The sequence below is a fragment of the Gracilinanus agilis genome, chromosome 6, assembly GCF_016433145.1.
Source record: "Gracilinanus agilis isolate LMUSP501 chromosome 6, AgileGrace, whole genome shotgun sequence".
Classification (NCBI taxonomy): Eukaryota; Metazoa; Chordata; class Mammalia; order Didelphimorphia; family Didelphidae; genus Gracilinanus; species Gracilinanus agilis.
In genome coordinates, this window is record NC_058135.1 from 291988376 (window position 1) to 292015728 (window position 27353).

Below are 27353 nucleotides of genomic sequence, written 5' to 3' on the forward strand. Positions count from 1 at the left end.
ATCTCCAAGACAAACATTTTATAGGGCACCACAGAACAAAAGCTGTGACTCATGTTTTTATTTCATAAACTATTATAAGTTAAAGTGAATAGATTTCTTTATATTCCTTGTAGCATTTTACAAGTGCAACAGAAAACGATGAAGAACCGAATGAGGAGCTGTGGGTCATGGGGTCAATGTTGCCTGGTGTCACCACATTGTTTCACAGCAAATTTTTGAAAAAATAAGCACCAATCATTCTTGCAAAGAACAATTTTATCTAAAAGTATTGAAAAGTGTTAAATACAAGGTGTTTAATTTACATAACAAGCAATAAATACACCATATCCAAACTTCCGTTCTGCAGACTGCTACCCTCGTACATATAATGTACTAACAAGTTAGCAAACTCTCAACACCTTTGTAATTGGACTTTTTTTTTTTTTTAAAGAAATCAATTTGACTTCCAACCAACAGTTTGCTACTATGACAAAGGCCACAAAGAGTACATCCGGGACAGCGTACAGTGTAAAACGGACAAAACTCCAAGGGGGAACATCTAGCAAGTAAATCAAAAAGCCGTAGGTCATTGCTGGTGATAGTCACATGTACTAGAAAACGTTAATATGCTACTACGGTGATTTTTTTAAATTACGGTTTAGTCGATATTAAAGAGCCCGCGAATGCTCTCAAGTTTTGTTAAAAATCATTGTGTAGCCACATCATTGTTTTCACTGTCCTGCATGGAAAGTTGCTCTATCTCTCTGTACAATTTTGCTCGAGCCTTTATTTTACAACAGGGCATCCCCTCGACCTTAGAATTGCACATCAGAAGGCTATTTAAAAAGTACAATAAAAATGGCGCCCGTCGGGCGAAGGAAGAGTCCGTTTGCTGTACACTCTCTACAATATTAGGCTGATCAAGGAATACAGGAAGTGCTGCCCTCGGGTCTTTCAGGTGAGGAATCATTGAGACTGGAATTACTCGTGTTTCTCTGGCGCGGATCCCGGGGACCGTCGAGCCCGTCCGCGGCTTAGGCGTTGAGCCTCAGAGACTGGTCTTCTCTCCTCCTCGAGGAAATGTCGATGTCAATGGAGTCTTTGCCCACGATGAGCCGGAGCCGCTTGGCTGGAGGAAGAGGGATGAAGTCGTCCTCGAACTCGTCTTCGTAGTCCTCGTCCTCGTCTTCGTCGTCGTCCTCGTCGTTGTCGTCTTCCTCCGAAGAGGACGACTCCTCGGCGCTCTCCTCCTCGTACTGGCTGTAGTCGTCCATGTCCATCCTCGACTCGAGGAGGGACAGAGTCTCCTGGCAGCAGAGCCCGTTGTCGCCGCGGAGCTCCTCTGCGTAGGGGCCCCGGCTCTCCTCCTCGCGTTTGAGCTGAATCTTTAATTTGGTGGCGCTGCCGCCGCCTGACCCTGAGTTAAACCCGTTGTTGAGCTTGGCCACGTACAGGCTGTTGTCTTTGTCGTGGTCTTTGCTTAGCTTGATGCTGATTTTGGAAGCGTTCATGCCGTCGCCATCTTGGTCGTGGGCCTTACTGCTGCTATCGTGGCGCCTCCGCAGAGTCAATTTGGGGATCCCAGAGCTGTTCTCTAGGATCAGCTGGGCATCGTACCTCGTGATGCGACGTTTTTTTTTGCTTTTTGCAGTTCTAAAGTTGTCTTTTGTTTTGAAATGCTCGGGGGTCCCCACAGAACAACCCCCCGTGGCGGCAGGTACGCAGTCCTGGCGGCTAGCCGGCCCGTCCACTCTGTCCCTGGGCTCTCCATGGTCAGAGTGAGAGCTGATGAGGTCGGGCACCACTTCATCGCCCTCAGGAGCATCCAGGACAGGGAGGGGCTCCTCTGATTTTGCAAACTGTTTCAAAAGTTTTCCTTGTCGCGATTTCTTTTTGGCCACGCTTATGTCATCCTTTGGGGCCCTCCCCTCCCCTTTTGGGGATGTGGCTTCATGAGCCTTTTCCTGGTCACGCACTGCATGGCCAATGGGCGGCTCCACACTGTCCGTGTCTGTGCCAGGGCCTGGGCCTGGGCCCATCCAGGTGCTCGGAGAGTTGCCTGACAGGTTTGGTTCGAGGGCCGACTCAGAGGTCTCCTTCCAATTCGTTCTCGTCCTCACTGACCTCCGAGTGATGTAGGTGCAGGGAGACGCCCCGTCCTGCTCGGTGGCCCCGTTCACGGGCCCCTGCCGGTGTTCTCGGGCGGCATGGCGAGTCAGGCACCCGCTGGCCGCTGTGGCACTCGCTGGTCCCTCGGCTGTCTTGTCCTTCTTGATGGGCAGGTTTTTGTAGAGAACCACTTTGGGCTCTTTGAGGACCAGGTTGCCCACCTGGAGCTTCCTCGAGGTGCCCTTCTGCTCCGGCCTTTTGCACTGGTTTCTTAGCTTTATCTTGGAAAGTAAAGGCTTGATGGCAGGCCTTTTCAGTTTCTTTGGTACCCTGGGATTGTGGATAGGAGTGAGTTTGGATGAGGTAGAGTCAGAGGACGCTGGTATCCGGGACACCGACGACGACGATGACGACGACGACGGCCGTGCCAACGATCGGTTCTTGCTACTCTTCTTTACGCCAACAGATGATTTCCTGTTGGAAGCTGTCAAGAAAAACAACAGAGAATTAGGGAAAGCCCAGGCCGCACAATGATTCTGACAAGGAGACAAAGGCCAAGGGAGAGGGGGAAGGGTCCTCTCTGGGCAGCCTCTGGATGGCAGGAGTTGTGTGACACGCATTTTCTTTTTACAGATTCACTTATAAATATTTTCGCTTATGGAGTACCTATTACTTTTTTTTTCCTTCTCTCTCTCTTTTTTTTAAACCCTTAACTTCTATGTATTGACTTATAGGTGGAAGAGTGGCAAGGGTAGGCAATGGGGGTCAAGTGACTTGCCCAGGGTCACACAGCTGGGAAGTGTCTGAGGCCACATTTGAACCCAGGACCTCCTGTCTCTAGGCCTGGCTCTCCATCCACTGAGCTACCCAGCTGCCCCCTCACCTATTACTTTTTGAGGGAAAACAGTTTCATGGCCAAAACACCTCTTATCACTAGATTTAGATTTCACTCTCCATCTTTTAAAAAATCTCATCCTAATGCCAGCCTCAAACAAAACAATTAGATTTCTTGCCCTCTATTTTTCCACATCTCAGAATATTTCTAAAAAGGAGAAATGAAGAGGAAATAGGGAAAGTGTTACATTTCCTCCCTAAATCTTGCTTAGTAGAAAGCAACAGTAGTGCGTTTGAATGAATCATACAAGTCATGGCTATTGCTGTTCTGTGGATTATTCCCAAAAGGAGGAGGAGCAAAAAGGAACTGAGCTCCAGCCGGACAGCAGGGTCAGTCCTAATGGGCCAGGCCCGTCTCTTTTGAGGTCACTGGCCTCAGAAAAGACAGGAGCATGGAAACATGCGTGCAGACGGGTCCCCTGGGGATGGGGAAGGCCCAAGGGAAGGCGGAGGGCCAAGCTGAACTTGGACTCGGGAGCAACGGCAGGGAATGAAAGCTTGGAGCCAGCCACGGCAGAAGGGGACGCCCACATACAACATGGACCTTTGACCCTCCTCCACCCACTCACCATCAACACCCCGATCCCCCTCTCGCTGATGCTCCACGTCTCCCAACCCCCCCATCTCATCTCCCACAGGCCGCACCCCTCTGGGAGCCCTGGGGTGCCCCAAGCCCCATCTGCTGCATCCAGCCGCGTGACCTCTGATGGCAACGAGCCTGGCCCGATGGGAGCTCAGTCTACCACACGGCTGTCTTCCACTGCCCTGTCCAGTGAGGGGCTGGGCCTGGCCGAGGTGGCCGCCGGTTTTTCACGTGTCAGACGCTGCCGTCCTCACACACTCGCAGCTCTCCCAGGCCCGTCTGAAGGCTGCCATGCCAGTCTGCCTCGTGGCATTTGGCCCCATTTCCAGGCCATGCTCCGGTCTGTACCGTGCCTCAGGGCAGGGCTTTGCCCGCATGCTCCCCGCTTCCTCTCTACCCCTCTCCGCACGTCTGCTCCGGCCAGGCCTGGGTCCCATTTGTCTCTGGGCCCCCGGCCCAGCCCATCAGAGCAGCCACCTCCGGAGCCTCCTGTGGCCCAATTCTGGACCTGGCAGAGACGCGGCTCGTTGTAACAGGACGACTGCCCAGCCTGCTGTCGGGGAGGCCCTTCGAGGGCTGCAGGGCCGGCGAGCACACGCCTGGCGGCCGGGCGCCCTCATGAGTTCCGGCCTCTCCGATCCCGTGGCGGGCAGCGTCTCAGAGAACAGCTTCCGACGCTGGCTGACGGGGGCGGCTTGGCCAGAGCCAGATGTCTGTGCACACACGTCAGTGGCAACGTCCAGCCCTTCCTGTCAGGAATCGGGCGTGTTTTCGGCTGCGAAGATCCCCAGAATGTCCTTCCCCTGGAGCTGGGGATGCGCCCCTGCTTACTGACAAGAAGCCAGGCCCGGCCTGGATGCCTGGACTGGCCAAGGCCTCGCGACAAGGCTGCCCCAAGGCCTGGCACAACAAGCATGGAAAGCCTTGGCCAAGGCGACACGGACAAGAGGCCCCTCGTTCGCTCCTGGACACTGTCGGGCAGCTCGCCCAGCCTGCCGCCGTTCCTGGGGGTCCCCTCGGGCTGCATCACACCCCAACACCCGGGCCTGGGCCTGTCCTTTCCTCCGTCACTCCCTCCTCTCAGACTGTCCCATGGCCGGCAGGCAAAGCCCGAGGTCAGCCCCAGGTGCGTCGTCCTTGTGGTGCCGGGCTGGGCGGCGCTCTGGGAACGTGGGGCACCTTCTGCGGCCTTCGTGGAGGCACCTGCCCACGTGCCTTGTCGTCGAGGGCTCCAGTCCTGCGGCTGCGAACGTCACCGATGCAATAGCATCCCGGCTGTATTTGTTTGCTCTCATTCTCAGGGGGTGACCCCAATAACGGAAGGGCCACTGGAAGCACCCCCCATCCCTTTCCCCATTTCCCTCACTGCCCCCCATCTCTCTGTCCCTCGTTCTCGGGGTCTTTCTCCCTTTCAGCCCTCACCTGCCGTCTCAGAGTCAGCTGGTCCCAAGGCAGAAGAGTGGGAGGGGCCTGGCTGGGGGAGGTAAGTGACTTGCCCAGGCTCCCATAGCTAGGAAGCACCTAAAGCCAGATTGGAACCCAGGACCACCCCCCTTTCTCCAGGCCGGGCTCTTGAGCCACGGAGCCTCCTTCTCCTGTCAGAGAGACTAGGGACGCCAGCACCGCTCTCATCACTTGATCAGAAGCCGGAGATGAGGCTGGCCAGGCTTCCCCAAGCCTGCAGCACAGACAGGCACCTGCCTCTACATGGGGGGGCTCCCAAGTTACTGAGCCTGGCAGGACAAACGCCCCCCCACACCCCTGGGCACCCCCGGCTCAGGCCCAGCCGGCCCCCACTTACTTGCGTCGTTTTTTTCCTGAGTGGTGTCGGCATCCGTGTTGGAGCTGACGGACTGGCTATCGGAGTTCTTGCTGCTGTCGCCCAGCTTTTTGAGCCTGTTTAAGCGCTTGTCGGTCTCTCTCAGCCCATATTTGCTGTTGATGACAGGAGTGGGCGCGGGCAGGCCCACTCGCGATTTAAAAGCACCAGTGCCCCGTCTGGAAGAGAGAAGGACACGCCGGTGGGGAAGGTGTCCACTCCCGGGGCAGGGGGAGGGGGCCCCGGACCCGGCCACCTCCAAGAAGGCTCCGTGATTGAAAGAAGCTTCTGTGGGTGACTCGGCCCCCCGGCCGCTTGTCCGGTGCCGCCTGAGATGTGGGCACAGTGCCCAGAGGCCCCTCTTCCACCCTGCAGTGGGTCCTCCCTCTCATCTTATCCCGAGACATCTGTGTGTCCACAAAGAGTGATCCGGGGGGGGGGGGGGTCACGAGAGGACGTGCCAGGCCTGACCAAAGGAGCCTTTCCTGCACTACCCCAAAGCCACTGAGCCTGTAGGCTGGGGGGCTGTGCGGGCACACTCGGGGGTGCTGTGGGAGGTGGTGGAAAACAGCCTGGAGGAAGAGGCTGTGGGAAGAGCCCCAGGGATCACAGCCTCAGAGCCCGAAGGGGCCTTCCTCTCCAAGGCCGAGAGCCTCATTTACAGAGGACGAGGCGTGGGGAGGCAGAGCTGACTGGGGACTTGAAGAGCAAGTATTTGAGGCAGACGAGCTGGGTTCAGATCCTACCTCAGAGGCTGCCCTGGCCCTTCCCAAGGGCCCTGTGTAATTTGGGGAGGCTTTCCCTTAGGAATGGTCATCGCTCAGGGTGCCTGGTCACCCGCTTGGCTGTCCTGAGCATCCAGATGCCAATCGGGCATGCTAGAGCCCAGCACCGGACAAAGGCATCCCCTAAGTGGGCCCGGGATCCTCTGTCCAGCCCCACACCCTAGACCTGCTAGGGACAAGGCCAGAGCAGGGATTTGAACCTGGAGCTTCATACACCGGTGCTTTTCTGGGGGACGGGCTCCCCACATTACCCCTGAACTATACTATATGCATCTAACACGACACAGACGAGGGCCTCCAGCCATCGTCTTTGCCAGACCAACCACCCAAGGGGCCCAGGACCTTCAAATGGTGAGGGAGCCCCATCTGGACCAAGAGCTTTCTCCAGCAGGCTGTGATACAGAATTCTGGCCCTGGGTTCGTCTCTTCACCAAGGAAGGCCTGGGTTACTGGAGGCCCCGCTGAGGTCAGGGACTCTTACCCTCATAAAGGTAACCCCATTCCACAGACGAGGTAATGGAGGGAATCAGAGGTCAAGTGACTCGTCCAGGGTCATAGAGCTAGCAGGTGGCCGAGACAGGATTTGAACTCAGGTCTTCCTGACTCTAAGCCTAGAACTCTAGACACTGAGTGCCTGGCCTTGATGGGTAACTACAGATGCCCATCACGTGAATCCAGCTAAGCACGGAAGACACACACTCTGCCATCCGTGTGATCCCCAAATCTCTCTCTCTAAAATTAAACTTCTGCCTTCTGCCTCAGTCTCCCATCTAAGACAGAAGAGAGCAGGTGGGGCAATCGCAGCTGTGGCTTGCCAGGGTCCTCCCAATACCAGGCCCGGGGCTCTGGCAATGATGCCACCCCACTGCCCTCCCAGCCTCTCTCCTCTGGCCTTCCAACCCGGCTTGGAGGAGGGGGACATTGTGGAAACTCCCCCCAGAATTGCTTTTTCCTTAGCAGAAAGGCTGGGATCACGCTTAGCTCCATAAGACCCACAGGAGATAGACGTGGCCTTGCCCTCAATTTGGGGGTCCTACAGGTCGGGTGGAACCGCAAAGGAGCAAACTAAGGCTTGACCATGGAAAAAACTTTCTAAGAGAGTTCTCTAAAAAAGCAATGTGCCAGATTTGGGGGGCCAGGCTGGGCGTCTGCCTCAGGGATGGAGCCGGGGGGTGGGGTGGGGTGGGGGAGGGAGCTCTTGTTTTGGGGCTTCCCGTGAGGTCTCACCATACCCCGATCAGTAAAAGAACTTGGAGAGACACCCATAGAGAAACAGAGATAGAAGAGAAAGGCAAAAGAGAGGAAAAAAGAAGAGATTAGGAGACAGAAAGTGCAGAGAAAAAGAGGGAGAACAGACATGGCCGGGGGAGGGAGGACCGGAAGAGACAGACAGAGGGAGCCTGTGAGGAAAGACAAAGGAGACCCACAGCCATGGGTGGAGGGTGTGGACAGACAGAGGGACGGCGTTCTCAGGGCTGCTGGACAACGTACCTTTCACAAGTGTAACACTCGCAATACTCATTATTTTCTCCAAAAAACCCGTCTCCGTAATAACAAGAGATCTCCTCTCCCGGCTCGATGTCCCTCAGGGCTTTCACGCAGGCCGTGTCCCGACCAGTTGAAACAAACTGTAAGAGAACCACCCGGGATGCGCTAAGCGAAGGGTCTCGCGGGACCAGGGCCACAATTCAGACTGGGCATTTTTCAAACAATACCTACCTTACAGTTAGGTCTGCAATCTGAAAAATGTCCAAAAGATAAAGTCAATTAAGTGCTGATAAGATCTGAAACACGAATAATCACAGAAGCCTGAAATAAGCTTTCAAAGTGTGCTGAGGCTCGCGCCAGGAGGGAGGTGGCGATGGCCACGGTCAGGGCCGGGCTGGGGGGTGGGTTTCTGCCTGGGGACTCAGGGCCGGGCTGGGGGCTTGGTCTAACTCGAGGCCGCCTTCCCAGAGGGCCCGACCCTTCCCTATCCGTCTTACCATGGTTTATAAAGGCCGCAGGGCCGAGCCAGAGCTGAGCGCAGTTCTTCCTGGTGGAGTACATGACGCTGAAATCGTTTTCTCCGTGTCTAAGCAGCATGTTCTCCTCTATTTCTGAGAGCTCAGCAATGCAGCCCACCAGCAATTCTATTTTGTCATTCCGTTTCCTATTGAAAACGCATGAAAAGGGCGGCGATGAAGTCCTTGCTTGTCGGAGTTATCCGGCTGGCCCGGCGCACAACGATTGCCGCTGGCCATGCTGGGGGCCCCTGACTGCTGGGCTGGGGTCGCCCCCACACGAGCTGCCCCTTCGCTTCCTTCCAAGGGCTGCTATCTGAGCCCCCCTCCCCGGGAGCAGCTGTGGGGAGCTGCCTCGGGGGCCGCGCTTTGACTCTGGACGGCCGTGTTGTGGGATTCTGGTTTTTAACCCCCGGGTTGGTGCGTTTCCAGCCCCCACCCCGGGCACAGGCCACCCCACCGAGGGCTCCTAGTTACCACTCTTTTGTGGCCACTATTTTGGCTCCGTTCTGCTCAGACGAGTATCTGTTGCAGGGCAGGATTTCAAATCCACTGTCAGTCGCAAACATTCGCAAATAAATAAATACCTAAAACAGGCGAGAAGAGTTTTGGTCTAAGTCAGTAGTGAGCGGCTCCAGCACCGGCTTCGCTGGCATCGTCCACAGAGACCGGAGGACGAGGCCGGCGGGCTGTGGCCTCAAGGGCTGCTCCCAGGCCTCGGGCTCTGCGGGGAGCTCCCTTCTGTGGACGAGGGAGATCCGTCACAGCAGCCACAGCGTACGTGAATGAGGGGGCTCTCACTGGTCACCTCCAGGACCTAAGATGCGCCCAAAGATCCATGGGTTTCAGCCCTGTGGACACCCCCCTCCACGGTGGCTGACTTCAGCAGTTGCTATGATCAAACACTGGGCCAGCGGGCAGCTGCTGGGAAGGGTCCCATGCTGGAATCCAGGCCTGTCCCCCTGAACAAAGACCCCTTCACTCCAACACCCCACTTTCTCTTCCAGCATACGGGTCTTGGGAAGGTGACCCAGCGCTCAGGCCCCAGGGGGTGCCCTCCCTCCCACAGTGAGGCAATGAGGGGAGAAGTCCAGGAACCTTCCAACTCTGCCCCCCAACACAAGGGAGCCTCCCTCGTCTGTCTGTCTATCTGTCTGTCTGTCTGTCCATCTCCAAGATGATACCTACATGTTCTTTGAACAATCGCTCTTGCGTTTTATTCTTGTTAAGAAAATAGTGCCGAGCCCATTCGCCTGAGGTCAGGCATTTGAAGGCCTTCTCCAAGTGCTCATCTTTTTTAAAGCGTTCGATCACCTCCTTCAGTTCTTCCTGCCTTCCTTTAATAGGTCGGAATCTGGGGAAAAAACAAAGAGACCACAAAGGCTTCAAGCACATGCTACACACTGAGGCATTCCAAGCCACAGACCCATGCCTAAAAAAGGGGGGCAGCGCAGAACCTCGGCACCTAGTCTCCAACCCAGGCCAGCGATGAGCAGAAAAGGGGCTTTTGTACCCTCCAACAAATGTGTCCCAGATGAGCTGCTTCGCTGGCTTAGCATTTATTCATCTGGGTTCCCCACTGCTGCATTAAAAAAAAAATTCCTTTTATTTATTTCATTAAATATTTCCCAATTATATGTAAGGTTTTTTTTTCCTTTTTTCCTTTTTTAAATCAATACTGTGTATTGGTTGGTTTCAAGGCAGAAGAGTGGTCAGGGTAGGCAATGGGGGTCAAGTGACTTGCCCAGGGTCACACAGCTAGGAAGTGTCTGAAGCCGGATTTGAACCCAGGACCTCCCATCTCTAGGCCTGGTTCTCCATCCACTGAGCTACCCAGCTGCCCCCCATATGTAAGTTTTAAAAAATCCATTAAAGAACCTCCGAGCTCCAAATTGTCTGCCCCTGACCCCTTGAGACGTGAGCAATGATATCAATTATATGTGACCATCAAATGGTTTCTAAAACATCTTATTGTTATGTCATTTGGGCATTATTCTGAAGCGTCACCATCTGACAAGAGGCCGGGCTGCCCCCTCAGCCTCCCCCAGGGGTGAGCGAGCTCCACTCCCAGGCAAGCTGTCCCTCGAGCACTCCAGGGCTTCCTCCGGCCTGGGCGCACACAAGATGCTCAGAATGACCCTAAGAGAAACAAAGCTCTGGGAGGAGAATTCAGCCCGGGGCACCACGGCCAGTGCAGGGCCCGGAGGAGGGAGGCAGCTTGCCCTCTAGTGGCCACATGGCCATGCTGCTAAGAGTGGCTGGGAAGAGTGGACAGGGCTAGGGCCAGTCATGGGTGCCAAGGCCCCCCCCAACATCCTGGCCTCTCACCATGGAGGAATGGCCACTGGGGAGGGGGAGGAGGGCTGGTGGCCAGTGACACAGAGTGGCGAGGGCGCTGTCCCTGGCCTCGAGCCAGCGGGGATCCCTGAGGGGAGGCCAGACAGCTCAAAGGTTCTCTTTGGAAAGACTCTCACGGGTCAGTTGGTCACTCCACAGGGCAGCACTCGGGGGTGGGGGGTGGGGGTGGGGAGTGGGGAGAGGGATGCAGGCACCCTCCTTGCCCCAAAGAAAGAGGGTTGGCTGCAGCTCCTGCCCTTCCAGGGGACGCTGAGGGAGAAAGTCTCCAAGTAGCCTGAGGAGATCCTCCGGGGCAGACATCAATGATGTGCTTTAAAAATCATCAAACCTTTCAGTTCAGGTTTAGACTAGATACTGTGTTGGGGCACCAGGTGACTTGCCCAGGGCCCCCAAGCTAGGGAGGGTCTGAGGCCAGATCTGAACCCAGGACCTCAGTCCTGGGCTTGGCTCTATTCACTGATCTGCTTCCTCAATGTAGTGTCAAAGAGGTTTTAAAAACGTGGCTTAGAAGAAACAAGAGAGATGAAAAGATCAGGGGATTTTCTATTAGTCACTCCACATTCCACAGGGTCTTCTGATGACTCTGGCCCGGGCCCTGCCTCATCAGTCAGTCATGATGGTCTGACCAGACCCCTGGCTCTGTCAGCGCTAAGCGTCCCTGCGCCCCCTCTCCCAGGGCCTGGCACATGGTGGGGCCTCATAAAGGCTCCTTCCAGCCTTCCCTTCCTCAAGGGACTCTGGAGGGGTTGGGAGAAAGCAGAGAGTGGGGGGAAATTCAGGGAATGCTAAATAACACAGAAATCATCGGGGCAGCGAGCCGGGCGGTCCTGGGTTCCATTGTGGCCTCAGACACTTGCTAGGTGGCGACCCTCAGTGGCCGGAGCCTTCCTGCTCTTCTGCCTCGGAACCCATCATGATGATGTTCTCCAACATCTGTACAATTGGCGCCTTGACTAACATGCAGGTGCAAAGATGGAAGGAAGGGGTTTAAACATGCTAGAGACAGGACAGGCGAGCCGAGGGGCCCCAGGCGACACGGATGGCAGCTGGCCGAGGCCTGAGCAGGAGTGGAGCCTCCCCAGCGCAGACCGGCCTCGTGTCCACTTTCCTCGAGAAGAGACGAGAGCCGCCGATGTGCCAGTGCCCAGAGAGCAGTCGTGGGAGGTCTGGGGGCAAGAACTGCCTTTATGGGGAGATACGTGTCTGCTGGAGCGAGAACCCCAAAGATCAAGGAAGCCCTCAGAAAAACCTTCAGGCCTTCCTTCGACCCCAAAAGGTGATGGAGGAAAGCCCACGACCTGGCGGCCCTGTGTTCACCTGCTTCCTCAAGCTGCCCATGCTAAGAAAAGCTTCCCTAAGGACACCGAGAGTCAGCAGCTAGTGGTGCCAGGCTGGGAGTTGAGAAGACCTGAATTCAAATCCAGCCTTGGGCAAGTTGCTTAACCTATTTGCCTCTGTTTCCTCATCTGTAAAATAGGGGTAACAGCGCCTCCCTCCTGGGACTGTTAGGAGATTATGAGTGTTAAGTGCTTGCCCCAGTGCCGGGCACACCGTGGGTGCTACAGCAACATGAATGATCACTCCGAGTCACACAAGGGTCTAAAAGGGCTGGAACAGCTCTGCTGGCTGTTTTGGTGCCCCTGCTGATAAAAATGAGACAGGTAAGGGAGAGATGGGGCCGGGCCACAGGGGGCCCTCGAGCCCTAACAGGGCAATGCTCAGTTCAGAGGGAGTGGAAGAGTCGTGGGGGATGAGGGGAGCCAGGGGTGTGCTGAAGATAAACCCCACGACCAGTGAGGAAGCACCGTGCCTGTTGTTTGTGGATTATTACCACAGGGGGAAGGTTGTGCCCTGCTACCTCCTTCAGGACAGAGTCCAGGTCAAAGCGAGATGCCCGCCTAATCTCGTAACCTGGCTTATATCTTCTTAATTGTTTCCTTTTAATGGATAAAAACCTGCGTCAACCTGTATGAGGTGCAGCGCCAGGCTGCAGAAGCCTAATCAGGATGGGTTAAACAAATGGCGTGCACTGCTTAATAAATCGATATGCTCGGAAACTCAAATCTTGTTTTCCCACTTATTTCAGATGTCACCCACCCCAGCCAGGATGACAGCCTTTCGGAACCTTTGAGGGCTCTGGACCTTTCTCTGGGGAACTTCTTCCTGGAGGAATGCCCCCCCAGAGATTGGAGGTCTCCCCCAACATCAAATTCTTCTGAGGTTTACCCTAACGCTGCTGGAGAAGGTTTATCCCCATCCTGCTGGGGGAAAATTACCCTTACTGAGGAAATACTCCCTTTGAGGGAACAACAGATCCTGGTAGTAATAAAATGCCGAAAGATTCCTCCTTGAATAAAATTTCTTCTGAGAGGAGGCCAGGGAAAGAGCACGTTGTTAAACAGACACGCTCCTAGGAAAATCCTTCTAGGCCTGGAACTTCCCAGACAGGAGTGCAGGGGGTGACTAAAGACAGAGCTCTCAAATTGTGTACCAAAATTCAAATGGGTCCCCAATTTGGGGGCAAATGAAAGGATTTGAAATTGCTTCCAGCATGAGATCAGGAGTCCAGAAAGGATGTATTTGTCTTGTTATTTTGTCTGTCTTTATTTCTTGGTAAAATGCACAAACCCCTTTTTCTTGTGTAGTTGAACGTTTATAGTTTCTACTCCCAAGAAAGATTTGTAAGGGGAAAATGTGGCCAGTCAGAAGGGCTACTGCAAAGCTGCAGTCATCACAGAAGGATTGGGTTAGAAAACCAACCAAGCTGCAAGATATTTTCCTGTCATTTCAGCCCTGGACTTGTTGGCATTACACAGTGCAAGTCAGATAATCGAGGAAAGGAGACTTTTTCCTGGTTCATAGGAATTTGTGCCCATTAGGAATGAATTATGCTAAGTGCTAAAAATATCTGGGGAGATCTTAGAAGTTTGGAGATTAGGGAGATTGGGGATTAATCATTAAAGAGGCTGCAGATTAATCATTCTGAGATTTCAGAAAAGCGCTGCTGGCACCTGGGGGAATTCCAGGAACTAATCCTCTTCTCTTTGTCCTATCGGCATTGGCGCTCAGTGGAAGCTTAACATAGCCCAGTGAGTTCTGGAGGGCCACTCTGGCACGCCCAAATTTGTTTTAAGGAAAAATAAGGATTACACTCTTTAGAAGTTTTAGGAAGAAAAGCAGTTGTTCTGAAAGTAATGCCAGAGTGAAGGGAAAAGAACAGGTATGTGGTTTGCATTTTTCATTTATTCAAAATTTAAAGAGCTGTCTCTTATTAACCCTTTCTTGCCTAGTCTAAGAGAAAAACTTGTTCAAATTAGGGAGCAACTTAAAAATTACTAACTTTTAATGAAGGAATAAAAAGGGCAATTTAAACCAAGAAGGAAGGACTCCCCACCCCACCCCTCCTGTCGCTGGGGTTCCGACTCTACTGTGGATATCGGGGATAGAGAGCCCTAATGATGGGAAGGGAGAAGCGATCAGGAGCCAGGCATGTCTCTTGGGAAGTCTGAAGCAGAACTTCAATGACTGATTTCGGTAAACTAGAAGCAGTCATCAAAATGTTTGTGCTCAACTGCAAAGCAGAGATACAAGTGAAGATTATTTAGCAAGTTTGAGGAATGAGTAGGAAATCCGGCATTTGCCCCGACACACCATTTGGGGGAGTCGCCCTCAGTGTGTACTATCTCCTGAGTTCCCAAGCAAGAGAATGGGAATTCAAGGGTGCTCCGTGGTAGGTCTCCTCAGTGAAAGAGAGGGTGGGCTCAGGTTGTGAAAATGAAAGGAAACGATCTGGTTCTTTGGGTGATTTTTGAAAGAAAATAAAAAGTCTACAAAAAGTGAAAATCCTACAGCAAACTTGTGAAAGTGAGCTATTTGTTAGAGCTGGGCTCTACATTTGAAAGCCCCGGCGCCCCCAAGTCCTTGAAAACAGCAACTGATTTTGTGCTCACAAATCCCGATTTTACTTGGATGAGATGGTCCTGTGACTAAACTACAATGTCCTCCCCACATCCCGGCCCCACTTCCTGGCCAAAAAGGGAAGAAAAACACAAGGAAACCAGAATTAAACTCCTAATGGTCCCTATCTCTCAACTGTTATGAGCTGTTATGAGGATCAAAATGATAGTGATTGTCAAGTGCTCAGCACAGTTCCTGGCATACAGGAAGCACTATATATAAAGGTTAACTATTGTTCCTGCTTCTTTGACTCTAACGTGACAGATGTTTATTGATTGAAAAGAGTGGTCCAGGATGGAACAACTGGGTTTTATGTACAATAATTTGGAAATGAAGCTTAATTGGTATTATCTGACTGGTAATAAGTTTTGTTTCATGTTTTAAAATGTGATTTGGGGCATTATTATGTTTCTAAAGTCTCTTCTATTGTAAAATTGGGGATATTTCTGTATTAGAAATCCTATTAGAAAAACAGCTTTGTCTTAGAATTGATACTAATTATCAGTTCCAAGGCAGAAGAGCGGTAAGGGCTTGGCAATGGGGGTGAAGTGACTTGCCTAGGATCACACCGCCAGGAAGTATCTGAGGCCACATTTGAACCCAGAATCTCCCTTCTCTAGGCCTGGCCCCGAATCCATGGAGCCACCTGACTATCCCCACAACTTCGTTCTAAAAATCTGAACACTGACAGATTATAAATTGAGCTGTTAAAAAAATGTGATAAAAAATAGATATCTGAAAACTTTTAATAGGGCACGTTTTGTTTTAAAATAGGTAACAGTAACTTATTATTTGAGGGAAAAGTTGCACAGACTCTTTAACATATATTTATCTATGAGGTCCCTTGAGACTCTGTATCAGGCAGGGTCACAGGATCCTACCGGCCTACTGACTGCACGTTGTAAAAGCTACTGAAGCCTGGGAACGTAGAAGAGAAAAAAGAGGATCTCCTCTCGCTCCTTGTCAAAGGGACAGAAATTTAGAAGTTTACTAAAATAGTGAGTTTTCTTTTGAAACTATCTGGCTGCTGCTTATAAACAAATGATGGAGGCATACAGGGTGACTGAAAGATGTAACCTGAATACACGAATGGGAACCCCAGAATGGGTTCATTTTAATTGATAAGTAAAGGATAAATGACATGTAACAGTTAGGGAGAATGAGAAAACCAACATGATTTGAGCCCTACTTGTACGACAGTGAAATGGTACTATTTGAGGTAAAAACTCTCAGGACTGTAATTTAATGTTTTGAATTTGATTTCAGGTTTGGTGTTTGAAGTGTTAGTAAGCCAATAATATCCTACCAGGCAATGAGCGAATGGCACGCGCTGCAGTTCGAGAATGCTACAGGTGGATGGGAAAAGTTGAAAGGGGTCCTCTTGACTACATTTTCTCACGGGGTTATTTCCTTTGTGAACAGCAGATCTCTTTGCCTGGTTAATCCTGAGCCTGGCTCCTGAAATGCTGTGAATAATGTGGATCTTTGCTATGTAACTGGCTGTCAGGTATGACTTGTGCCTGGAATCAAACAGAGTTAAGGGAGTTTGTCTCCTCTAACGCTGTACGTCAGGTCACTCTGTGCCCTCGAGGGAAAAAGTCTTGACATGGCTATAAATGTCTCAATTTCCATAACCGGGGAAAGTGAACAGCAGAAAATGTGTCAGTACAATACTAAATCTCTTCCTTAACAGACTGATGCTGCATGAAAATCTTGTCGTTTTAATCTGCAGTGTGGTCAAATAACACAGGGATGAGATCCCAAGGAGGGAATTAGACAAAGTAACAAGACAAAGATTAATCTAAGTTTTCTAATTAATTGGAATAGGAAATTTTGAGAAAGCAACAAGATTAGACTGGCATCTTTAGGAATCAGTGCATCAAAAGAAGGGCAGTGTGGATGCTTTTACAAGAGTTAACAATCCTTTAACAAAGACTGATGGGCACAGCTCATTTTGGGAGCCACGGGACAGGGAGACCCTGATCCAGTCCCTCATGCTGGGCAGCCCATATCAGCTCTACTACAAGAAAAGGCAGCCAGGGGAAAAGGGCTGGAGCAAGAACTGAATTCAATGGAAGACGCTTTTCTCTAAAAATGGGCCTGGTCTCAATCCTGACCATCAGCAGTAGCTACTGGAGAGACTAGTCCAGAAGCTCATGTTTCTTGAATCCCACCGGTGATAGGCACGGAGTGGGTTTCTGCTGACCTACTTGCTGCAGATCCCTTTGCTCCTCCTGCCCCATTTAGGCTCAGTAATAGTAATAGTAATAGTACAGTGAGTGTGCCGGTAGAAATAGTTGCAAGACCAAGAATTTGAAAGTAGCCAGATCTCGATGCAATGAGAATTTCAACCCACGATTCCTAGGTCACTGCCCAAGGCAGGGAAGTATTTTCATTTACGTGCACTAATCACTACGAGAGTTTCCCCATATTTTCTGATGATGATCTAACATTAGGTTTGGATGTATGATAACCTGGAAATCTGGTGAGAAGTGCACACAGATAAATGCACCTAGGATTGCTTCTCTGCAAATACACAGGGAGATGCCCAAGTCTTTGGGACTGGAGGGAAGGGGGGGAGGGGGAGTAGAGCCTAGACCACCAAGTGGTCTAAATTGAGGGAAAAACTATTATTTCGCAACTAAGTAGAATGCTTTGGCTTTCCAGCCCTGGTATAAGTCTGGTCTGGCCAACAACTAGAAGTGTCATTCATTTACAAGCAGGAAGAAAGGCTACGATGGCATACCCACATGCAGGTCTGTCCCTTGTGCCTTCTCCAGAGACAGCCTCCCAGGGTCTCTCACCATTTGATCAAGAGAGCAGTGAGGCAAGCTGCTGACTGGCCATGAGTGACCCAGACATAACTGGAAGTAACCAAAGGCAATGGGGAGAGAAGAGAAGAGAGCAAGAGGAAAACTCAAGAGGACAAAAAAAACCATTTAGATGGAGGTTATCAAAAGGGAAGCCCCCAAACAACCCAGAGAATGGGTTATTGCCTTTGGTGAACCCGTAACTGCCAAGGGAGAGGCTCGCCTGGTGCTGGGCAAGACTAGTACTGGAGCGGATTCTTCGTATCTCTGGGTCTAAAAAGAAAAGCGCCCCCAAACGTACCTGGCTGAGACCTGTAATCCGCTGAGGGCCCAGATCTGGCTTAGAAAATACACTTTTGGAGTGCGAGTGGTTCATGCAAACCCAGGCAGGCCCTACTGGAAACGAGGAGTCTTAAAAGGGTGCTATTGTTGTTCAGAAGCGAGGGGGGACGCACTGTGATCGCAGGAAAGGCTCGTGTGTTCTACCTACCTCACCGGGTGCGTATGAGGGCAGCTGTCAGATTTGGTAAAATGCCTGGAGCTCCTCCAAGGAAAGGCGCTGGAGATGCAAAAACAAACAGCAACTATGAGAGACTGAGATGAGCCCCAAAAGGATCCCCAGGGCAAAGGGCCGGAAACACAGCCTTGCACTCAAGCACTTCTGAAGCCCTGGACAAGTGCCCATTCCCAGAATCTGACCCGCCCAGCCATACGACACCAGTGTAGGGGAAGGAAGCCAGGTGAGCAGGAAAGCACAGGTAGGCACCCCCTTCTGCGCCCCCAAGTATGAAGAGAAGTCACTCTGCCCACAATAGGAAGGGGAGGTCCCAGGAGCCCCATCCCCCCCAAACCCTGCTCTGACCCCATGTCTTCCAATTAAATTCAACCACGGTTAATGGTTACATTTTCCCTATTCCTTATGGTAGCTTCCTCCTCTGTACATCAGTGCTTGTGTCTATCTGAAGCTCAGAACTGAGCTGAAGCACTGCTCACACGGGCAGCTTAAACTCAATATAACTGCTCTGACTCTTGACCTGCCTCTGCCATGCCTGGCAGTCACTTCCCTCCTATGGGCCCATTCCCTCATCTGCCAAATGAGTGGCCTCAGAGGACGCCCTTCCCAAGAGCTCTAGGTTTCAGGTTCTGTGTGATTTGTGACCTCTTGGAATAATAGGTGGGCCCGGGAGACCTTTCTTTACGAAAGGCGGACGAAGTCTACACAGCTGGCCATTGCTTGGTGTGCCTGGTCATCCTGCTCTGCTTGGCTGTCCTGAGCATCCAGAAGCCCAACCAGCACCGGGCAAAGGCAGCCCTCCCTAGAGGGGGTCTGGGGCCCTCAGGGATGTCTCCCTCCCTCTGTACCTTGCCAGCCCCACCATCTGGCTCTAGGCTGACTACAGACATGTAATGTCACCCGCTAAAAGCCCAAAAGGTTTATCCATATCTCCCTAGGTCAGCATTCTTACTGGGGTACAGTGGAGAGAGAGGGGGAGGACTTTGGGGCCAAGAGCTGCTCCTCCTCTTGCTCTCTGCAGCCTTGAGGGGAGCCACCTTACAGCTCCAGGCCTACATCCTCATCTCTAAATGAAGGACTTGAGTCTCTGCCTGGTCTCAATTCATCATCTTTATGCAATTTTAGAGATGATTCTTTAGACTGCAAGTAATTTGACATCCTCCCAGAATGTCATGGTAAGAAAATCTGCTGTTCAAATCCCTGTTCCCAATTACTAAAAGGACTGAAACTCAATTGTGAAGTGACCCGTATGTTGTCAAATGCTAACTAAGGACTCAAATTCCTTTTAAGCTTTAGACTTGCTGATTCTGTAAGATGTCTTGGCATCACCACTGGTGACGCCATGAGACCCAATGATTTAGCATTTAAAGATAATGGGCCTCAGGGGGTAGCTGGGTGGCTCAGTGGATTGAGAGCCAGGCCTAGAGACAGGAAATCCTGGGTTCAAATCTGGCCTCAGACACTTCCCAGCTGTGTGACCCTGGGCAAGTCACTTCACCCCCATTGCCTAGTCCTTACCACTCTTTTGCCTTAGAACTAATACACAGTATTGATTCTAAGAAGGAAGGTGAGGGTTTAAAAAAAAAAAAAAAAGATAATGGGCTGGGGCAGCTGGGTGGCTCCATAGATAGAGAGCCAGGAGGTCCTGGTTCAAATCTGGCCTAGCCATATGACCCTAAGCAAGTCACTTAATCTCAATTGCTTAGCCCTTGCTATTCTTTGGCCTTAGAACTGATATATAGTACTGATTCTAAGACAGAAAATAAGAGTTTTAAAATGCATAAATAAAAACAAGGGGCAAGAGGCCGACCAGCTAACAAAAAGAAGGCTAATGGCAGAATGCACTAACACAACTCCCCGTGCCCAGAAATCTCATTCTATGCCCACTGATGCTTTGCACATTCCCCAAGTTGGGCAGATATTGGCAGTGCTGCTCTCCACCCCTCGCCGCCTTCTTCTGTGGGAACAATGCTTCTCACTGGCCCAGGGAGGTGCCAGGGAAGGGGCTCCCTGAAGCTATGCCACTTCCCAGACAACTTTTCAGGAGATCCTCTTGGCTGTTGTTCTTCAGTCCCAGCAAAGCAGATAATGCCGGGTTGTTCCATTTGCTTATCACTGTAGGGTTTTTCAGGCATAGAAGGTCTCCAAAAAGCAGAGTGATAGTGATCTATTATTAATTGGTTCTCGCCTTTGCACCTAGAAGACACTGTAGCCCACTGAGGCTTCCTCAGGACATGGGCGATACAAACTGTCATTGCTGATGGAAGGTTCTGGCACCACCAGAAGGGAGGGAGGGCCTCTGGGGCCCAGGGGCAACCCCACTGACAGGGTAGCCTGAAGCTCCACTGTTCTCTCCTCCCCAAGACTATCAGAGACCACTTCTAGTAGGCATACCCCCAGGTACTTTAGACTGACTAGAGTTATTTTGAATAGAATTCCCTTTTCTATTTCTTGTTGTTCAATTTCGTTGGTGGTAAATGGAAATGCTGATGATTTATGTGGGTTTATTTTGTATCCTGTGATTCTGCTGAAGTTAATTATTTCTATTAGTTTTTTAGACATGCTATCATATCTGCAAAGAGGAACGATTTTTGTTTCTTCATTGCCTATTCTAATTCCTTCAAAATCTTTTCCTACTCTTATTGCTATATTGAGCATTTATACTACATTATTAAGTAAGAATGGTGATAATGGGAACCCTTGCTTTATACCTGATCTTACTGAGAAAAATTTTAACTTATTCTCCTTACAGATAATGCTTGCTGATGGTTTTAGAGAGATATCATTTATCACTTTAAGAAAGGTACCACTTATTCCAGTGTTTTCTAATGTTTTTAAAAGGAATAGGTGTTATATTTAGTCAGATGCCTTTTCTGCATCTCTTAAAATAATCATGTGGTCTCTGTTGATTTTGTTATTAATAAATTATGTTTGTGGTTTTCCTAATATTGAACCATCCCTGCATTCCTGGCATAAAACCCACCTAATCATGGTATGTGATTCTTGTGATAAAATGTTATAATCTTCTTGGTGGTATTTTATTTAAAATTTTTGCATCAATGTTCATTAAGGAAATTGGTCTATAGTTTTCTATGTTTTAGCTCTTCCTGCTTTAGGTATCAATAGTATATTTGTGTCATAAAGAGTTTGGAAGAATTCCTTCTCCTATTTTTGGAAATAGTTCATGTAGTGCTGGAGTTAGTTATTCTTTGAATATATGGTAGAATTCATTTGTGAATCCATTTGGCCTCAGGGCCTTTTTCTTATGGAATTCTTTGATTGTTCAATTTCTTTCTGTGATGGGATTGTTTAAATAGACTATTTCCTCTTTTGTTAATCTGGGTAGTTTATATTTTTGTTAAGCATTCATCTATTCATTTAGATGGTCAGATGTATTGGCATATTGTTGGGCAAAATAACTTCCAATGATCTTGATTTTGTCTTTTTCATTTTCAATACTGGCAATTTGGTTTTCTTCTTTCTTTTTTTAAAATTAACGAATGACAAAATTTTTTTCATAAAACGAACCCCTCGTTTCATTTATTAGTTAGATTGATTAGTTTTCCTATTCTTAGTTTTATTCATCTCTTTTCTTGACTTTCAGGACTTTCAATTTGGTGTTTAATTGGGGATTTTTAATTTGTTCTTTTTCTAGTTTTCTTAGTTAAATGCCCAATTCACTAATCTACTCTTCCTTTATTTTGCTGATATAAGCATTTACATAAATTTCTATAAATTTCTCCTCAAGTACAACTTTGGCTGCATCTCATACATTTTGATATGTTGTCTCCTCCTTGTCGTTTTCTTTAAGGAAATTGTTGACTGTTTCTATGATTTATTCCTTGACCCAATCATTCTTTAGGATAAAATTATTTAATTTCCAATTAATTTTTAGTTTTTTCTTCTGCTGCCCTTCAGTTAAATTTTTATTGCATTATGGTCTGAAAATTATGCATTTAATATTTCTAACTTTCTACATTTTTCATTTTTTGGATTTTGTCATCATTTCATGTCTTAAGGTTTCCCTAGCGTCTATGTGTCCAATTCAAATTTTTAGGAAGCTATTTTTTTCCTTGTATTTTTATATTACTATTTTCTATTTTGCCAATCCTACTCTTTTAAAGAGTTATTTCAGTGTTTTGATTTTCTTTTACTCCATTGGGGGGAGGGGAGGGTCTTTTACTCCATTTAGTTCATTCCATTCCTTAGGAAGTTGTTTTCTTCACCGTATTTTTGGTGCCTCACTTTCCTTTTGGCTTATTCTAGTTTTCAGGAAGTTGATTTCTCAATGAATTTTTTTCTTCAGCTATTGAGTTTTTCTGTCAATTCTCTTATTTTTTGGCTTTTTAACTTCAAGTTCTCCCAGAGATTCTTTTGAAATTTCTCAAGTTTCTTTTTTTGGCATCATCACCCTCCTGGTCTTCTCTATCACTAAGGTAACTTTTAAAGGTCAGGGTTTTTTTCTGGTCTTTTGCTCATTTTTCTAGTTGTCCCTACCCCCACCACTCTATTACTTTATTTAGCTGCTGAAGTTCTTCTCTGCTCCTAGGAGCACAACACTCCAAGCTTGTAGAGTACTCTTCTCTGTTACTTGGAGTAGGACCAGATACCCTTGTTCTTTGCGGTGTGTCTGTTGAGGAGGTGGCCTTATTGGCTTGCTCTGGAGGGGTTTGCTGTTATTTTGTTCAGCTATATTCAATACTCTATACTACCAGTTCCTTCACTGTTTCATGGGCTGGGCTAGTACCTGTTCTGCTTTTTCCCTATCCCTGCTAAGTGGCCTGGCATAGGCAGGTCCCCTGCTCTGGATTCTGCCACTTTAGGTCCTCTGCTCCCATGTGGGAGTGAGCAAGTTACTGTAGTTCCAGATCCCTCTCTCTGTTAACTTGTATAGAGACCACTTTTACACCTTGGACCACACTCTGGTTTCTCCTTTTACACAGTCAGGCTCTTTTGTCTCATTTGACTTTAGGGGCATGTGGGAATGCCCTTTTCCCACTTCACCATTTGGAGGAGTTAGGAGGAGTCCATGATGTCTTGAAGTTGATCTCTATCATCAATGGGGCTAGGATCCAGAAGTGACCATTGAACTACACTTCAAGGCAGACTTCTCTGACTCAAGCAAACAGCCCATCCCAACAAGTTCCATAGGACATGCAGAGAGATTGTCTATTTCAATCTACCTCCGAGTACACATGTCTCTCCATCTGGACCTATACTAGAATGAAATCACTAGAATGAAAAATTTCTTTTAAGTGTTTTTCTATACCTAAGACTTCCATTTTTTTTGACCACCCTCATGAAGCCCTCTGTGGCATATGCAACTATCCATCCCATGACCATTTTAATCTCTATAAATTCCACCATCAGTGCCTTCTCTCAGTCTTCCTTCTCCCTTTGTTGTCAGCCACTGCTGACCTCATACCCCTTCTAGAAAAACTCTGGACATCATACTGTCCTAGTTTTCCTCCTGCCTCTTTTCATGCTCTCTGGGAACAACTTGCCCCTAGAGATCTTATTCTGATGCTGTGCAATGAGGACTGGATGGGAGGGCCAAGCCTGGGTTTGGGGCCCCCAGCTCTGACATTTTATGGCTCTGTGGTTCCCTCATGGAGCAGGCTACAATGTACTTTATTATATCTGTTTATTTTAAACCCATATCTTCTATCTTGGAATCAATATTGCATTTTGGTTCCAAGGCAGAAAAGTGAGTACGGTAAGGGTTGGGCAACGGTAGTCATTATGGGTTTTTTTTAAACTTCTTTTCAAGTTCTTCCAAAGGGTTCTTTAGAGATCTGATAGCCTTTGCCCAGGGTAACACAGCTAGGAAGTGTATGAAGCCGAATCTGAACCCAGGACCTCCTATATCCTGGTCTGGCTCTCTATCCACAGAGCCACCTAGTTGCCCCCTAGAGCGTACGTTAGAAGCTATATAATATTGGATGCCAGTTATTAGCTCATCTACTTTCCTGGCTTCAACAATCATTTCTTGGCAGGTTACCTATCACCTTTCCAACACTGACTCTACCCCATTGCCAGCTGGATGCTTTCACACAGATACCTTACCCTTGCAATCATTCCAAATTCAATCTCAAATCCAATTCATTATTTTATCTTTCCCCTCTCCTGGCTCTTCTACTTGTCCAAAGCATCAGGCTATTCACATTTGATGCTTCCGCCCAGAGCTCCTAGTAACCAGGAGCCCCCTTCTGTACTTGAGGTGCAACTGCCATTTCCCCTACATCTGTTGTTCTGCTGTCTTCTACGTGCACAGAAGGGGATTGAGTCATCTGCACAGAGATACATGAGAGCTATATGTCCTAAGGACCCAACTGGGCAAGGAACACCCCAGCCCTTGTGGATGAGCTAAGCATATCAACTACTGGGCTTCATTGCTGTTGTTGGCCTGAAGAAAAACCCTATTCTAATGTAACCTTTTGGAAGAGCTACCAGGCACAATCAAAATGAGCAGTAAGACACTCACAGGGACACTCCACTTTCCCTCTTGGTATGTCCAGCTCCCCTAGGGAGGGGTGTGGGGTAGGGTAGAGATTCTGGGGTTCAATCAGGAAGTTCTAAGTTTCAGATTCTCCTGCTTCCAAGGCCTCTGTTGCCCGAAAGTCAGCTCTATTTACCTTCTGGTTTTTGAAAATCAACAGTTTCCTTGTTTCCCTTTGGGATAAAGACAAGCAAGTTACCTAGTGTTCATTTTGTGGGTCTGAAATCCCAGGTAGGGATCAAGCACCAAACTGGTGGCTAGGTCATCATTCTCACACAGCTCCTTGGCAGACATCCCAGAAGAAGGTACATAGCGACTCTGTCCCTCGAACCCTGAAGTGCCACTACCTGGAAAAAGAGAAAAGCACCAAGGTTACTCACTTCTGGCTGCTGGGGCAATCTCCTGAATGAACTAATTAACTAAATCAGTAATTCCTTGTCCTAATCAATGAGTGGTCAGGCAGACAGATAACCTTCTAGTTATTTAAGGGCATTGGGTACCTGGGGGGGTCCCCATCCTTTGAGCATTGGCATTTTGGTTTGCCAGGGCCTGAGGCATACGCCATGCTCCCCAGCACAGGGGCCCTGAAGCCCTTTGCCCAGCTGCTTTCATCTCCCTCATTGTACAGGTAGGCAACTGGGAAGACAATCCTATGGTTCTAAGAAGGTAACAAAGGGGACCACAGGAGAGAAGAAACAGAGGGAAGAGAGGGTGAGGGGATCATAACAAGCTTCTAGTGAGGAGAGACAAAGTGTTTGGAATCTTGGCTCTAAGGGGGGACCCTCAGAAGAACATTGCTCCCCTACCTCTGCCTGAGTTGAGTAATATTATTATTGCCATCTGACAAGTGAGGAAACTAAGGGCTGGGGAGCTCCCCAGCCTATAGTCCTTCCCACAGCCAAGAAGGGGTACAAGGAAAGAACTGGCTTACACCGTTCAATTGCTCATCCCCAAGAATTTCAGCATTTGGAGTGAAATGAGAGAATGGATCAAAGTACTCATTTTGAAGAACTGGTGTGAACACAGCCCAAAACAGAAACCAAAAGTGAAGAGGTCCCCAGGCTGCCTATCCCACCAGGGGAGTCTCCCACTGACAAGGAGATTCTTATGACTGGCAGAAGCAAGAGAAGACAGTGATGGCCATCCACACATTTCCCTACCAAAGGCAGGGCATCAGGTCGCCATGAAAAGTGGCTCTGGCCTCTGAATTTGGCCCACAAGGAGGGGGTTGTGGTCCACGGCTCTTCCTACCTTGTTTTCTCTCCTTTCTCCAATAGCCCTGCTCTTTCAGGTTATTTGGGGGGGAGGGGGAAGTAAGGAGAACAGGACTCATGCAGTCACTGCACTCAAGAACCCTAAGAAAAAATTTTTTAAACCCTTACCATCCGTCTTAGAATCAATACTATGTATTTATTCCAAGGCAGAGGAGCAGTAAGGGCTAGGTGATAGAGGTTAAGGGACTTGTCCAGGGTCATACAGCTAGGAAGTGTTTGAGGCCGGATTTGAACCTAGGACCTCCCGTTTATAGGCTTGGCTCTCAATCCACTGAACTACCCAGCTGCCCCCAACTTGGATATTTTGTTTTGGAAGAAGTCCTAATAAGCCTTAGGCTATTTCCAGTCTCTAGGGTCCAGGGGAGACAGGCCAATTCTTGATTCTCTAGATTCTGATCCCAAGAGAATCTGGGGTTTGTATCCTTCAGAATTTGAACTTGGGGTACATACCCTAGGCCAGCCTATATTCCAGTGGGCAGGACTGAGTGGAACAAACACTGGGTCAATGTGGAATCTATTTTGAAGAGGAAGGCCTGAGACTTGGGCTTGAAAGCACTTGATCTCAGCCCAAACCTACGTTTAGCCATCAACAGCCTCATGTCTTCCTCTGGAGACAAGGAAGCTCACTAGGCCTGCAACACCTCTGGAAAAAACCTCTGGGCAATCTCATATACAACTCTGTCTTTATTTTGAATAACACATTGCATATCCTTGAAGCAGCAATAAAGATAGGGCTGAGGCCCTGTGATTTCACTGGACTAGATGTTCCCAGGAAGGACCTCCCTCCTTCACCAGGGCAGGCACAACTGAGCCTTAGAGAGTAGGCCTCAGGCCTTGAGAAAGGAAGTTACCTGCCCAAGGCCATACAGCCAGGATGGGTCTGAGGCCAGAGAGGAGCTCAGGTCTACCTGGCTCCAAGGTCATTCTGCCCCTTATCCTTAAAATGGAAACCAAAACAAATGTACTAAGCCCACATTTCTTGGGAAAAATGAGGTCCCTTCCAGCCAAGAGGCATGCAGAAAATTAAATAATGGCTTTATTCTGCAGTACTTCATGCATACCCAAGTGAGCTATTACCATTCTGTCACTTGAAGCAGTCAGTCCTGGACCCCCTGCTCATCATCTAGTCCCCAGCCCCAGCCCCAGCCATCCATTCAATAACCCGAGGATGGAAAATGGATTCTGCTCTCTGTGAGCAGATCTCTCTGGCCAAGTTACTAAAACAGATATTAAAGATGACTTCAGAACACGACAGTGTTGGGGGGAGGGAGGGCTTGACACACTCCTGGTTTTATAGAAGAAACCCATCATTTAGGTATAAACTCTTGAGAAAAGGAGCTGCGGACCCCAAGAATGGGAGCATCCAGGGAGGTGGCCATTATTCACTCATAACAAGAGTCCAGTTTTAAAGTAGGAATAAACAATTCTTTTAATTCTCAACAGGATGAACTGTCAAAGGCAACAGCAGATAAAAGGGATAACTAAAAAAACCAGTAACTGGCCCCATAACAATGAAAACCCCCACGAGGTTAAGTGTGTACCTACATCTGCTTGACCTCCTCTCAACTGCATTTCTGCCAGCCTTCAGGGCGTCCTTTCCCGCGTGCTGAAATTTGGATTGACTCGGCTGGTGTTCATTAGACAACTTGCCTCCATTTCTCCTGCCATTCACCACCATGTTCTTGGAGTCTCCCAACCACTTCATACCCACAGACAGCCCGACCCAGTGGCATTTAGTCACTCTCTTCAAATAGCTCAGAGAATAATTT

General features: G+C 49.2%; 1 protein-coding gene across 2 annotated transcripts; it reads right to left on the reverse strand.

Moving 5' to 3' along the window:
* Positions 1-237: 237 nt before the first annotated feature.
* On the reverse strand, positions 238-27353 carry KMT5B (lysine methyltransferase 5B). 2 transcript variants are annotated; one of them, XM_044682239.1, is made up of 10 exons: positions 27130-27353; positions 24510-24657; positions 17788-17856; positions 9361-9526; positions 8650-8759; positions 8155-8321; positions 7889-7908; positions 7661-7797; positions 5367-5563; positions 238-2572 (listed from the first exon to the last, which is right to left on the reverse strand). In XM_044682239.1, the coding sequence occupies exons 1-10, from the start codon at positions 27287-27289 to the stop codon at positions 1014-1016; spliced, it is 2733 nt and encodes a 910-aa protein (XP_044538174.1). In that variant the 5' UTR covers positions 27290-27353; the 3' UTR covers positions 238-1013. The 2 variants fall into 2 exon arrangements, with proteins under 2 accessions (XP_044538174.1, XP_044538175.1); XM_044682240.1 differs by lacking the exon at positions 17788-17856.